Here is a 15,191-nt window from a genome sequence, read left to right on the forward strand (position 1 = left end):
GAGACTGAGGAGGACGGAGCCTGGGCACTTGCAGGAACCCCGGGGACCCGCACTGGGAGGTGCTGCTGGGAGCCACCAGAAAGCCATTTATATACGATTATATGAATGCACCCCAGACTGGGCGAACTGCTGGGCGTGCGGCTGCTGCTCCTCCAGAAGGAGGGAGAGGGATTAAAAGAGGCACGAAGCGCCGTTAAAAATAGCACGCGGGAGGCTCGGAGGTGCGGCACGCCGCCCGGGGGCCCGGCCCGGCCCGGAGCTCCACGCTCCATGTAAGGAGCGCGGCCGCACAGCGCCCGCCGCCCGCCCCCGCTGCCGGGAGGAAGGCAGCAGCCGGGAGAAAGCCGCCCGCCGCCAACTCTCCCTTCCCTCCTCTCCCTTCAGGAGCCCCCACCCCGCCTCCCTCTCCACCTCCTCTTCCTCCTCCCCTCCTCCCCCGTTGCTACCGCTGCTCCGCAATCGGGGGATAAATCAGGGAAGCGGACACACGCATGGAGTGAGCGGGGATCCGTTACAAAAGTAGCGCTGATGGCGGCGGATCGGATGAAGCTGGAGCTGCTGCCGGAGTAACAGAGAGTGGAGTGCCTCTATCTCTCGCTTCTCTCTTTCCCCCTCTCCACCCACCGATCTCCATCGTTTCTCCTCCTCCTCCCCACCCTCGGCCGCACTCCCTGCACATCGCTGGGCTGTGCCAGGGGGCGGGCGGGGGCAGCAGAGGAGCCTTTAAAAACCAGAAGCCCCCCCACACCCAGCGCGCACAATAATTGAATTTATTATTATTATCGTCTCGCCGACTTGGGGGAAAAAAAAAAAAACAACAAAAAAACGAGGGATCGATCTTCGATCAGGAAGATGGCTGCTGGCTGGCTGCTGGTCTTTAGCCTGACACTTTTCCAGTCTCTGGTGATGAACCACTCCTCGGAGGGCCCGTTCCCTTCGCCCACCACGTAAGTGCCTCCGAGACAGCGCCGGGAGCGGGGTGGGAGGCAGCGCCGGGCCGGGGGCATTCCTGGCGATGGGGACAGCGGTACCGAGCGCTGCTAAAAGTAACTCTGCGTGGGAAGCGGCGACAAGGGAAAGCAGCAAGGGTTCGGATGGGCAAAGAGGGGAGTCGGGGGGACCGTCACCCGGTGGCAGTCGGACTTCTGGAGGAGAAGGCTCAGCCTCCGACATCGCTAAATATACACAACCCGGCGGCCGAGCCGCGCCGGGAGGAAAGTTTCGAGTTACGAGGAGCCCGCCCCCTCCTCCCACCGGGGTTATTTCGGTCTGGCAGGAGTTCGGGAGCTCATAAAATAAATAAATAAATAAATAGAATCAGAACTTGAGGGATTTTAGAAACAAATGAACGACGGGGCGATATTGCCTGCCGTTGGGAAGAAGGACGGCGCTGCCCAGAGCTCCGCTCACTCACAACTGGCCGCATGCCAGTGCGCACCGGGAGTGTTTTGACAGCTCCGGGGTTTGTTTTATGTATGTGTTTGTTCGTGTGGTTTCGTGTGTGCGCACGCATGTGCACAAGCCCGGCTTTTGTAGCGAGCTTAAAGCCACACAACTAAGATACTGTTTCCTTCCACGAGCCGGAGAGCCGGCCTTGGAAATAGCGCTTCCCAAAAGCACCTTTGCGAGGGGAAGTGGTACTCGGTGCGAACAGAGCTCGTTTTGGCATGCCTGGGAGGCAGGAATCTTTAAAGCACCGTGCACTTATTAGCATGAAACTGCTGCCCAGAGCCGTGTGGGATCACATAATGAAGGCAGGCAATACAAGGGCAAAAATAATCCAATTCATCATCTTTGAGCTTCAGCTACATATTAAAATAAGCTCTATGAACTAATGACCGTGTTTTCTTCCTTTTATTTATTTTTTCCTCCACTCCTTCTTTGCTTTCCTTATTATTATTATGTTGAAGCACTTACCTTAGTGCCTAATCTGGGCTGAAGCTATCAGTAGGGAACTTTTAAGCGAATGACTCACTTTAATGCATTTTACATAAGAAAAACAGTGCTGATGGGAGTCTTCCCCATTGTTTAACGCTGGGTGGAATTTATTACCCTCGTTCACTCCGTGCAGAAAGATGAGTTTACAGCAATTACCAGCAATGCATTTTCTCCAATTAGTACTGCTGGTAGGTTGTTATAATTGGATTCGGTTCTGAGTTTCGGTTCTGCTACACAGGAATACGAAGATAAGTGTAAAATAACCACTTCGGGTCTTCTAAACAGAATATATATAGCCTTTCGTCGAAGGGAAAATTATCTTAAAAAAATAATATTTTGCTATTTATAAAGACATACCGTATAAAAGTAAGATTTAAAGCCGGGGTTTTAAATCAGTGCTTTCCCTGTGCTTGAGCTCCTGTATCTGTTTCTTTCTGTATTGCCAAAGTGTTTCATACACAACCAACCATGCCTGATCTTCTGCACAGGTTTACCTAATTTTGAGAGGGAAATACAGAATCTCGTGAAATAAAAAGACTGTAGAAAAAGAAGATTGTGTAATTTCAGATAGAACTCCAGATCACTTCTAAGCATTACATTAGCTGATATCTATTTAAAATTACTTTTCACATCTGCCTGTGTTTGCTGTTTCCCTTCAGAATTTACCTTTACTGCCAGTCGTGATAATAGAAATTGTCAACAGGGAAGCATGTTATATTAATGCAGTTCTAATTATAAACTGTACCTATTATTAAGTAATTATGAATATGGTGTTAGCGGCATTTTCGTGTTCTATACAAACTACCTACCATTAGCTTTCTTTTTTCCCCATTATTACTCCACTGAAAAATTTATAGAAACAATCTGTAACACCTGTCCATCCTTCATAGTAATGTTTCTCCTTTTGAAACTAAAGTGCAAGTGAGGCTTGATTAATTTAGGAGACAGCACAAAAGGTTTATAGAGGGAGAGCTGCTTTGCAAAAGTAGTGATGTAACAGGTGAAGGAGAAAACATTTTTCTGAATCTCTTTTAAGACTTCACAGTTAGTGGGCATTTATTTCCTGCTACAGATTACAAATGGGGAAGAACAAAGGGAAGTCACACATAGGAATGCCCTTAAAGTGAAGGATTTTATATTAAGAATATTAAAGATATGAAAGAAGAGAAAATTTAAAAAAAAAAAAAAAAAAAAAAAAGGCAGGAGAAGAGAATGAAGAAAAGAAGATGTATTAATAATTGAAGAACCAAAGATTAGCTGATAACTGTGTTCTGAGTGATGTGCCCCTTCCCATTATTTTCAGTCTGTTTTTCTTTTAGTTGAAAAGTTATGCTGAGGAAGCAGCATTGCCCAACTGTTGTATGAAAATATGCATATTGAAGGCTGTGTAGTTTGTGATTTCATCAACTCATCTCTGTACAATCACTTTCCCTTCAGTCATCTGTTTCTCCTGTATCAGCAAGTATTTTTAATGTGCTTTTACTAAAGCGTTCAAAAGTGTGCATCACCAATGCTGGTGTGGTTCTGTATGTTGTATTTTTAGCAAAAATTACTGAATGATTAAGCAATGCCTGTTTGATAGAATCTCAAGCACTGGATTCATTTTACCCCTCTGACATGGCAAAAAGATTTTGGTATATTTGCCCAGTGATGTACAGAGAATTTCAAGTGGAAGTGTGTGCTGTATGAAATGGGAGCTTTCATTTCTCACTGCAAATCTGAGCAGGTGGTGTAAACACATTTGTTGCTTCATCTGTTGGAACATTTCACCGCAAATACTGAAGACTTCCTTTAACGAAAAATTTAAGAATAGAAATAATTAGTCTTAGTCTTTAGATCTAAGGCTTACCTGCTGATAATTAATATACATCAGAGATTTTGCTAAAATGTATTATTTTCATTGTATTATGTATCAGGCATCTGTTATATGTTAGCTCTTACTATTAGCATATGCTCTTACTTTTAGCATAGAAACTCCAAATATTTCATTTGTACATGCAGCACTGCAGATATTTTGCACTTACATGAGAACACCATTATATATGGTTCTCATGTCCTTATAGCTATTGTTCCTATTACTAACACTATACACAATGCACTTCCTTCTTTATAAGGTTATTTATTTCTTTGTCATCCATTTCTATACAGGATTTTGTGAAAAATATACTGTCACGTAAATGTAGTTTTGCATGATCCCTGGTAAAGGTGGCATGAGACTCCATTATTGCTCTTTTGACTCTCCTGCACCAGAACAGATAGTATAAAAACTGGTTTAAAAATGCTGAAATTCCTAAGTAGACTTTTGGAACAGCATGTCTTAGTAGTACTGATATTTCTACTGATAATGAGTATCAGTTGATATGGAGATGGACCTACTGCTTCCAGGTAAGACTGGCTATTTTGATAAAAATATAAACAGAGCCAGATATTTTGGTTTTTAAAAAACATGGGACTAAAAGCTTTCAATATCAAAAGTGCTATTTCTGCAATTTCATCAATCTGGATGGAGCTAATTTTATTTTCACTAATTTTTCTCCTCATTCTCTGTTCTTCCATATGTTTCAGTATTTGAATTGAGAATAAATTGAGTAGACAATAAATTATACATTACATTCAAGATAGATTTGCAAGTAGATAAATTGATGTAAAACAACTGAAGATAAAAATAATATACAGAGAATTGAATAATATACATACAAATATATATGTGTGTATGTGTGCACGCATGTGTGTGTGTGGGTATATATATATATATGCATATGCAGGCATAAAAACCAAAGTCATTTTTAGGAAAGAAACTCTGTATTTCTATTTCTTATTCACTTGTATCATCCTTAGTGTTTTGTTGTCATTAGGACAACTCAGGGAAGTCTGTATGAGTCATAGGAATTAGGACTTGCACAACTGAGGTTTCTTCATGTGAACCTAACCAGTGTAGGTCTTAGTAAAATGTTGCTGGGCTTGGTACATAGTATTACCTGCTATATAAATCAGTGACTGAATGTAGATGGAAGATATTTACAATATGTCCTTTTCATCTGTTTCTAACAGTGTAGCTGGGGAGTTTGACATCACTTATATAAATACAGTCTCTTTTTCCTTTTTTTAGCATAAAATCTGTGAAAGAAGCATGCCAAATTTATAGCTGATGTTAATTAGAAAGTGCAACCTCGTTAGTAGGTAAATATCAAGCTCCTTCTCATTTGAAAATTCTATTTTACAGTCTATTTAAAAATTGTCGTTATTAGGAAAAATCCATTGGTGTGTACCTTCATTGCACTGCTCTGGAAAGCAAGTCAAAAGATGGTTTTTGGTACGTCAAGGAAGTGCAATATCACCTCTTAGTGTTTTTCTAGCGGTACATGTCTGGATGCAGAGAGTTATGCCTGATTTATAAAATCACAGATTTTTAAAAGTACTGCCCCAGCCCATTCTTCTAGTAGAAACATAATTAAAGATCAGTGCAAAACAGCTTGTTGACTGGTGTTGTTTTCTTTTTGTGTCTTTGCACATGTGGTGGCGACAAATGCAAATTATTATTTGAAACCGACATAGTACTTTTCTACTTTACATACTTTATGATGTAAATTGTGAATAGTTATTTTTTATTATTGCTTTTGTTTCCCTCTTAACAATTTAGGTTGGGGCTTTGAAGCTTGCAAGTTCTTTAATTTTACTTTTTTTTTTTTTTTTTTTTTTTTTTTTTTTTGGGGGGGGGGGGGATGAAAATTCTGATGATAACATTAAAATAGACACTGAAAAGAAACTATGAAATTTCATTGAAATAAATCAGCATTGTAGAGATTCTTGCCATCTTTCATTTTGCAGTGATGCTATTTTCAGAGCTGCATTGCTCATACCCTGCAAAATGATTTTATCCAAGAATTCAGCTGCTAGAAAGAGAGCTGGGACTTGTCAGCACGTTAGTCTGCAATATATTCATTGTTACATAGAAGGCCCATTGTACATATCTTAACAAATATTTATCTAGCGGAGCATTTTAAATTGATGGAAGCTTGGTCAAATAATTATTGCTTTAATTTTTTTGTTACAAAAAAAAAAAAACAAAAAAAAAAACAACAACAAAAGAAAAAAAACAACAAAAAAAACAAAAAACAAAAAAACCCACAACAAAATAGACTGCAGTTGCCCACTGATCACTGTGATTTGACATGCTTATGCCTTTATTCTCTATTCTTCCTTTCTGTGAGAATCCTGTAGCCAAGGCAGTATTATCTTCCAGACTTTGACTTTAAACCCTGCCAGACAGGGCTTATGATTCAGGAGCATTTTAGTAGTTTATGAGAAAAATGGCTCATGCTCTTTGTTGTTGAACATAGCAGAAGCAGAATTGGGCCCCAGACGGTTTTGTACTTTAAAAAAAAAAAATAAAAAAAATAAAATATTTATTTATTTATTTATTGCAACAACACAAGAGCTTTTGATCCCCGTCTGCTTGGAATACACATTGTGCCCAGAGTGTTTATAAAAACGGTAGTGGCAAGTGCTGATATGGGCTACAGAAAATGTTGTTCTCAAGTGCCTTGTGAAAACATCTGCCTTAGCAAAAGAAAAGATTTAGCAGAACATAGTACAGGAATAAATTTCTTGGACCATAAATAGAAATTGGCAGAGCCAGATGCCATACTCCATATTCTTGTAAATGTTGAATCAGACTTCTTGGTAGAAAGAAAGCTCAGCACCCTCGGTGCTAAAGTAAAACATATCTTGCACCTTGAAAATACACAGAAGGTTTTTTAAAAATATCCCAAAATAGTAACTGTTACTTTTTTACCACTGAGCAATGCCTGTGCTTTGTGTCTTCATTTGCCTGAGCCCATTCCTGCATGGATTTTTCTATTCCTTTCCTGGTGCTGAAGGATGAGTATCAGTGAATAATGATTTGCATTTGAAGATACAGCTCTGATTAATATCTCTTGTCTCAGTTATAATAGCCTGATCCTGTTTAACTTTTCTCAGAGCATATCGGTTAATGCTGTGTTCTTTATGATCAGGCCAAGAGCCTCATTTTGCAGCAGTTATGCCACTGCATGCTATAGCAAATTGGCTATTGCCATTACCCAGTGGCATGATTCTTCTTCATTCTGGATTTACAGCAATAAAAAAGAATTGGAACAAAAATTGTTTGGAGAATATTAAGCAGTATAGCGTAAAACACAAAGTGTTTCATGAGTGTTCATGCATTTAATATGCAACACTGACAGTGAAAAGTCTACCACTCTCATGTGAATTTATTGTTCAGTGATGCTCACATGCTGGATATTCTCAGTTTAGATCTAGTCTATGCTGCTGAAATTAAAAAGTGCCATTGATAGTCTTAAAAAGAAAAATCATCCTAAGAGTGATGGTTTTTGGAATACAACTCAGCACTTTTTAATAGCTAAAAATTAATGATGCATACCTGCAGCCATGCAGATCAGGAGGGATTTGTCTTTTCCATATCCAATGTTTCCTAACTATTTATTGACCTACTCTTCTAACTCAGTTGTTCACACCTTCCTTCCTCCCTGCCTTAATAAATGCTAGCACTCTGTGAGGGAAGTCCTCATCTGTCCCTCCCCATAATGCCTTTCTCTGTGCACCAGCGGCAGAAATGACAAAGACAGGAAGCTGAATCTGCTTTTTATAAAATGTTTTGCTATTTATTTACAAAGAATATAACAAGTTTATGAAAAAGATTGACATTATTTTGCATCAACAAATCAGCAAGCTTTTTGCAGTTAATTACAGCAATTCAAAATCAGACTTTTATTTAAATCTGAGGCAGGCCTGAAATATCCGTAGAATATGAATGTGTAGTTATAATATTGCTGACTATTATAAAAGTGTTTTATTGGATTTTTCACCCTCTTTTTAAATTGCATTTTGTCCTCCTTTAAGAGTTTTGAGAAAAAGGCTACAGCCTGACTTTGTAACAGATTTTCCGTATAGCAGTTTAAATGTTTGTTAAGGTTTCTTCTGTTTCTCCAGAGCCATGAATGTGGAATGTAGCAAGAACGGACTTTCTTATTTTTTATTTTTGTATTTTTTAGTAATTGTGCTGTGGATTGTACAGGCTAACAGTCTTTTGCACAGTCTCACAGTCTGGTGCGGGTTGGAAGGGACCTTAGAGATCATCGAGTCCAACCCCTGGGATTTGAGCCTCCTGTGTAGCAGAGCAGCACTTCTACCACTTGCGCCACAGGGGGGATTCGAACCCGGGTCTCCGATGTTGCAAGCAGCATTTCTAGCACTGCGTCACCAGTCATTTGCTTTCTTTATCATGGAAGCATGTATTAGTTCAGGGGTCTTATTTTATTTTATTTTTTTTTCCTTGATATGATTTGTGAAGTAAATAAGAACATGAAGGGGGATTCTGAGTCTGAAATTTATTTTTTGTAGTAATAAAATGGAAAATCATATTATTATTTTTTTTATTAGAATGAGAAAAGCTGAACTTGTTTAATCCAAATAATATTGTACCTCAGTTGTTTCCATCTCCTGTTCCTGTGTGTGGACCTCTACTAGGCTGATTTGAAGTGTTAAAACCAGCTACGTAGTCCCTAACCTTTGTTGGACTTTGTATCAGATTTTCCTAAGTATGGAATAAATCTTCTTTCAAGTATTCATTGAAATAAAGTTATAAAAGATCTCTAGGCAAGGGTCCTAGGCAGGACTAAGGCCTAAATCAAGGTGTGCCATTTATCTCAGTGTCACTTTTAATACCATGCTGCATTTTTCTTTCTGTGTGTTGTAAACAACAGTAAAAAGGAAGTTTTCTCATTCTTGGAATGACGAAAAATTTGACATACATCATAGTGTAGACTCTTGATAAACTTCTTAGATAGAAGAAAAATGAGTCCTGGACTCTGGTGTATAATAGGATGGTTTCAGTTGAATGGCATGTTAAAGGCCATCTAGTTCTAATCTCACTGTGGGTACCATCCAACCTGAGTCTGAACACCTCCATGGATGTGGTGTCCACAGCTTCTCTAGTCAACCTGTTCCAGTGCCCAACCACTATCTGAGTAAAGAATTTCCCCGTAACATCAAAGCTAAATCTCTCCTTTTCTGGTTAAAACTATTCCTTCTTGTCTTATCGTTATCTGCCCATGTAAAAAGTTACTCTCCCTCCTGTTTACAAGCTCTATTTATGTACTGGCAGACCACAGTGAAGTCTTCCTGAAGTCTTCTCCAGGCTGAATAAGCCTGACTCCCTCAGACTCTCCTCATAGGAGAGGTGCTTCAGACTTCTGTTCATCTTCATTGCCCTCCTCTGGACCTGTTCCAATGCCTCCATGGGTTTCTTGTGCTGTGGGCCTGAGCCCTGGGTGCAGTTCTCCATAAGGGTCCTCCCAGAGCCAAATATGGTGAAGCGAAATGCCTTGTACCCTTATCTGGAAGAGCTTCTGTTGTTTGTTGGTATTGCAGGAATGAAAAGAATCAAGTAGTGGAGATGACCAGAAGTATGAATTTCAGAGGTCAAACTGTGCTTTTAGGCATGATTACATCTGTAGATATGGCATGAGTGGCAGCCTCCAGAGAACTGTCCTCATTTGGATGTTTCCTTCTCATAAAAATTCCCTCTAATAACCATGATATGGCAGTTTGCAGCAAAACACAATTATACTAGATTAGTTAAGCTCTGTACTATTTTTTTTCCACACTTTTACAACTAAGTAACTTTTGCTCACATAGGTTCAGTATCCAATTAAAGTTTTGAAATGTTGGGGTGACAACCTCATCGTTCCATTAAAGCTCAGGTTTTGATTTATAATTCTTTGTTGTAAACTAGTTAAAAAATGCTTAATTTCATAAATGGCTGAATGGACCCTAAGGGTATTTATTTTCCCCAGTGTGGATTTCAGTAGCCCACATATTGGGTATGTTATATAGATCCTGAATGCAGCCCTGTATTCACACGCAGTACTCCTTATCTGGGGGGTGCTCTGCCCAGAAAGGTAAGCTGGTGCAGTGTTCTGTGAATTTAATCAAGAACTGCAGTGTCTTCATGTGCTGATGTCAATGTAGATGTTTATTTTTTTTCAGAATATGGTCGATTTCTTTTAATATACTGTCTTAAGATAAAATGTAACACAGTATATTTTTCTTTAATAATTAGCTAGAGATTTCCCGCAAAGGTTATTGGATGTTTCTGTTTTCTTTTAGTCTGATATGTAGTTGTTATAATTATTTTTGCAGATAGATGCAAATATTATATAAATAACTCCCTCAGATTTTTTTCTTTTTGTTCAGAGACCAGTTGGAATGGAGGGATAAACGAGTGCCTGATGAGATGGAAATTACGTGTGTTATGAAATGTGTTTTGTTGTACCATGATCTTTTGTGGAATTTTTTTTTTCTGTGTTTAGGATGAATGCATCTGTTTGTGTATTTCCTAATGAAGCAAGTATGTCTTGATTTGAGCCTTTTGTTGTAAATCAATTAAGTCATGCCCATTCTACAAAAACAAAAAAACAAAAAAACCCCAAAAAAACAAAAAAACAACAACAACAACAAAAAGGGAGATGTAATAGTTTCTTTTATTTGATTTTCCTGTGGTGTACATCTTCAGTTGCATGTATCCTGGCTGAGCACTTCATTACTCTGTATCTTTCTCCATTATCTGCCTCTTGTTACCTTCTTTGCAATATTACTTAAGGTTTTGCACCTTCATTTCATGGACTGATTTCTCTTATCAGTAAAACATGAAGCTGAAGCATTTTACCATTTAGTCAAGCAAGGGTTTTATTGTCAAGATTAATTTGTTAGTTAATGACTCCAAAGCCTCCTGTATTTTGTAAGTGTTCTTAAGCAGTGAAGGCTTGTTTATAAAGATATACATACATATATATATTCACATGTGTATATATATATATATTCACATGTATATATATATGTGAAATATATATATACATACATATACATACATACATACATACATACACACACATATATATATATATGTTTTCTGTTGTTCCACCTTGCTTCAGATACTTGTGACTAAATCTTTCTTGGCTGGAAAATACTCTGGTTTCTCAAGGATTTTCTTTTTTATAGAATCTTTGTAGAAAGGTACCATCATATCTGCTGCTTTTGGTAACTGGAGATCTGGGGAGCTTGAAGAAGTTAATCCCCATGATCAGTACTTCTTCGATGCACACAGATTGTAAAACATAAGCTTACCAGCATTTTTAGAAACTAAGAGGAGTCAGCAAAAATCTGCAGACTGTACAGTAGAAAAAAAGGCAGCATATCTGACTCATGCCAACACTGCCTGTTAGCTGTGCTTCTTTACCACAGTGTGCACGCTGTTGAAATCAGTTGGAGATGTAGATGTCTGGCTTATCTGAAAAGTGGACTATGAATGTTTGACACTTTCTTATTAAAATAAAGGCAATAGGAGGGTACAGCACAAGCCAATGTGACTTGTGATAAGCTTATTAACCTGATCTGCTACCCACTTCTCCTGGGGCACTGGCTGTTGCTATTTTTATTTCTTCTGGTTCCATTTCTGAAATGGAAATGATACCCCACTGCCATACTACTTCAACAAGTGCATTGCATATTGCAAGGCGTCCCACTTTTGTGAGAGGGATGATCACAGAAGTATGTGATTAGTGCTGCTGGGGGATCTGACATCAACTTATTTCCGTTTATGGTCTAGGAACATGCCTAAGATTGCCATTAATGACAACTAATCACCTGATAATCATTGAGGCAGCTAAGATTTCAAGTAGGAGTTACATAGTTTTCATAGCAATTACTTTGCCTTGCTCAGGAGAAATGTTGATGTTATGGTTGGTTTGATTTTGACTTTTTAATTTAATTTAATTTTAATTATTTATTGTTATTTATTGTTATTTACCAAGCTACTTTTCTTGCCTTGGATTCTTCTGGATTAGAGTTTAATCTATTCTGAAGATATTTTAGATTATACTGAGACAGGAATGCTAATATATGCAGGGACATGTCTTGTAGAGATTTCATTATACAGTACACATGGGGAAAAGGTTTGAGGTAACTGGAAGCAGAATCTGGTCCTTCTAACTGATTAGAAACACATGATGGATTAATTGGTTTGTTGCATATACTCTAAATGTCTTTGGAAATGATGAGGTACCCAATTTCATCCTTCTTTGCACTGGTGTAATTTCAGCAAAATGAGTATTAGTCCCGTATCATTTAAATTCTAGTTGCAGGGATGAATCCACATGAAATAATTTCTGATTAAGCACATACAGGTTTCATCCCCCCAGAATAAGTCATCACTGTCAAGGCCTCATTGTAAAAATTACATAAAATAAAATGTAGTACATGATTGTATTAGGCTATACAAAGGGGAATAGTAAGATATTGCAAGGAAACCATGCGTGATATCGGATGTGGTCATTTGTCTTCCTTTTAAATGATAAGCTCTGGCAGCACTTCATTGTCTGTGCCCCACTGAACAAGTGTCCATGTGAAAAAGAGCTTCATAGCGTGCTGGAAGGCACTGAAAATCCCTCCCCGAAATCAGGAAAAAGCACGTTTTTATAGATGTATGGAGTTGTTAGGAAGAAATACTTTTAAAAATAGTTTAGCATCTAGAAATATGAGGGATGGTTTTAAGTGATTTTCACAGCTTACGTTTTTGTGGTTTTTATTTATTTTTATTTTTATTTGTTATTTTGTTTAGCAGTTCTAGAGCTCAGCTTTGCAGTTTAGTATGGTAGGAATAAGAGAAGTTATTTTAACCCCTCATTATGCACAACTGAATAATTTTGTTCACCTTTTAGTATGAAGTCCTGATTTTCAGGTCATTCGGTTTAAAATCAGCAAAAAATGTGGAAAACAAACAAATAAAGAAACCACTTCCCCCCCCCCCCCCCCCCCCCCCCCCGTTTTCTTTTATTTTTTTTTACCTTGTGCACCTCTCTCTATTCTGAAATGCGATGTTAGTACATGATGAGACCATAGGGTGAAATTCTGATGTGATAGCCTCATTCTTATTAGCAGTACTTGGATGGTATCTTTACTGTGTAAGTGTTACTAATCTGGATGCACTTTCTCAAACTGAGACTGGAATTAAAAGCGCCCATCACTTGTTTGGATAGTGAGAAATAAATAAGAGTCATAACTAATACTGTATTAGATGTCTGGAGTAATGCTTTGACTGCAGATATTTTGCTGCTTATGATTTTGCTTTGCCTAATGCCATTTATTCATCAAATAAGTTATTTCCATGGCCTGAAAGGTAGCTTTGCATGAAAATGCTCAATTATTCTCACAGATATCCATGCTTCAACAAACAAAGATATTATGCACTCAATTATGATGCTTTCAGCTTGGCAAGCACAGGTTAAATATCAGTGATTAAATATTTGGTTCTACATATCTAATTACCTGGGGATCTATTTCTTTCTAGTGAATAGTATTCTGGTCTACAATTGTTCCATTATTCTCCACGGGATAAATCTGTTCATAGAAAAAAAGAGCTAATCAGTCTTTTAAAAAATCTTGGTTAAAAGCACGTTATTAGGTAGTAAAGCTAAATACTTGATAATTAGGAAGCACAAGTTGTTGAAACTGCTGCTTGGCTTTCATTTGTCTTCCTTCTACAGCTCCATTGTGATCCAGTGCTCAGTTACAGCATCAACTGTTGCTTTTGCAGCTGGAAACTTCTTTCACCGAGAGTATGAAGTAGATACATAAGAGCAGAATTATACTTAGAATGTGCTTACATACTAAAACGAAGATGTTTTGCTTTTATTATTTTTATTTATTTTGGTTATCTGACTTTATAGCTCTTATGATTTTGACTTAATAAGAGGAATTTTGAGTGTGTGTTTTTTTTTTCTTTTCTCTGTAGCTTATTGGCAAAATGCACTTCTATATATATTTAACAAGGTAGCTGGATTTCACAGATAATTTTGGTAAAGCTGAAAAAAATGTATCTTGTCTGTGGCAATGAAAATCTAGTAATAGCTTCCAGTTCAGGGAAGAGACTGCAGAAACACCCGTCTCTGGGAACTGAAAGGGAGGTACTGGCCAAAATCTCTGCTTTAAACCCAAAAGCACAAAGAAACCCATAAACAAAGAGATGTTTCTGAGATGTGTTTGGATGTTCTGTGTTGCTAGAGCATTGTTTCACTGCAGGAAGAGAATAGCTGGTTAGTCCTTTGGTTTTTAAGCTGTATGACTTCAGTGATTGGTACAACCCATCACTAGGTAGGAAATATTTCATAGGTGAGGTTTTTTTTCCTGAAAATTAATGGTAAAAATCAGCAATGTATCACTGAAATGCCCGTGGCACTTAGTTACCTAACGAGGTGGGAAACTCATGCTTCTTGTGTAAGTGTTTAGCTTTACCTTTAATCCTTGGGTTTTTTGGGAGTAGGAACCACGGGCAAATTTAAGAAATTTCACAAGCACCTAAAATTTTATGTTTTGTGTGTACCACATCCAGATGTATACACTGACACTTAGTGATATGTATTTGGTTAGAGTTTAGTCAAGGATTTCCTAATGGCCAAACAAACATCCTGCAAACTGGAGTTCTGCAGACTGATTAATTACAAGATTGTTTAAAATAAAGCAGCTTGTATTTCTAACAGTGAGCATCCCTCCAGTCCCCATGAAGTGATAAAACAAGCTTGTTTTCTTTTGAATTTGCTGTACTGTGTCTTTTAGGCTATAGACTTCAAGTAAATATATGATAGGCAAATATAGTCTGTAGGAGGCATACAGTTTTGTTTGTTGCTGTGGAATGGAGTTTTTAATTCAAGAGCAATTTAGATTCCCGTCTGTGATTTCTTACTGTGTGATTTGACTTGGACACACATTCTCCATGTGACATTTCTTTCACCTGGGAAAATTGGATAATGAAAAAATGAAGGCTTTCTTGGCTGATAATACTGTCTATTTTCAGAATTGAGCAATTACAGAATCTTTCTAGCACTCAGTGTCAATCTAAACAAAATCAATGCTGAAATAAGTGCTATTTAAGTGAAGTATTGTTATATTACAATGTTTGTGTAGCTCTCTGAGAGTCCGAAATGATGCTGAAATGATGCAGTAAAAAATTTCTCTAGGGCTTTAAAACACCGCTGTTTAATGACCGCCTGATTTTTATTTCAGTTTAAGTCATTCACAACTGCATGCATGGTTCCAGGCAAATTGAATGCCTTATCATTGCCACACTTTCTTATCCGGGTTCTCTTTCATATCTGAGTTCTTCAAAGGACATAGAAAGTTCTTTGGACAGTGTAATA

General features: G+C 38.1%; 1 protein-coding gene across 12 annotated transcripts in view; it reads left to right on the forward strand.

Moving 5' to 3' along the window:
• The first annotated feature begins 457 nt into the window (after positions 1-457).
• CACNA2D1 (calcium voltage-gated channel auxiliary subunit alpha2delta 1) overlaps positions 458-15,191 on the forward strand; it is a 326,739-nt gene continuing 312,005 nt past the window's right edge. For all 12 annotated transcript variants that reach the window (XM_015878850.3, XM_032442202.2, XM_015879288.3 and 9 more), the window contains exon 1: positions 458-947. In XM_015878850.3, coding sequence (XP_015734336.1) covers positions 853-947 — 95 coding nt within the window. In that variant the 5' untranslated portion in view covers positions 458-852. The remainder of the gene's footprint in view (positions 948-15,191) is intronic.

The sequence above is a fragment of the Coturnix japonica genome, chromosome 1, assembly GCF_054131305.1.
Source record: "Coturnix japonica strain WE chromosome 1, WE-NBRP24, whole genome shotgun sequence".
NCBI classification, from domain to species: domain Eukaryota; kingdom Metazoa; phylum Chordata; class Aves; order Galliformes; family Phasianidae; genus Coturnix; species Coturnix japonica.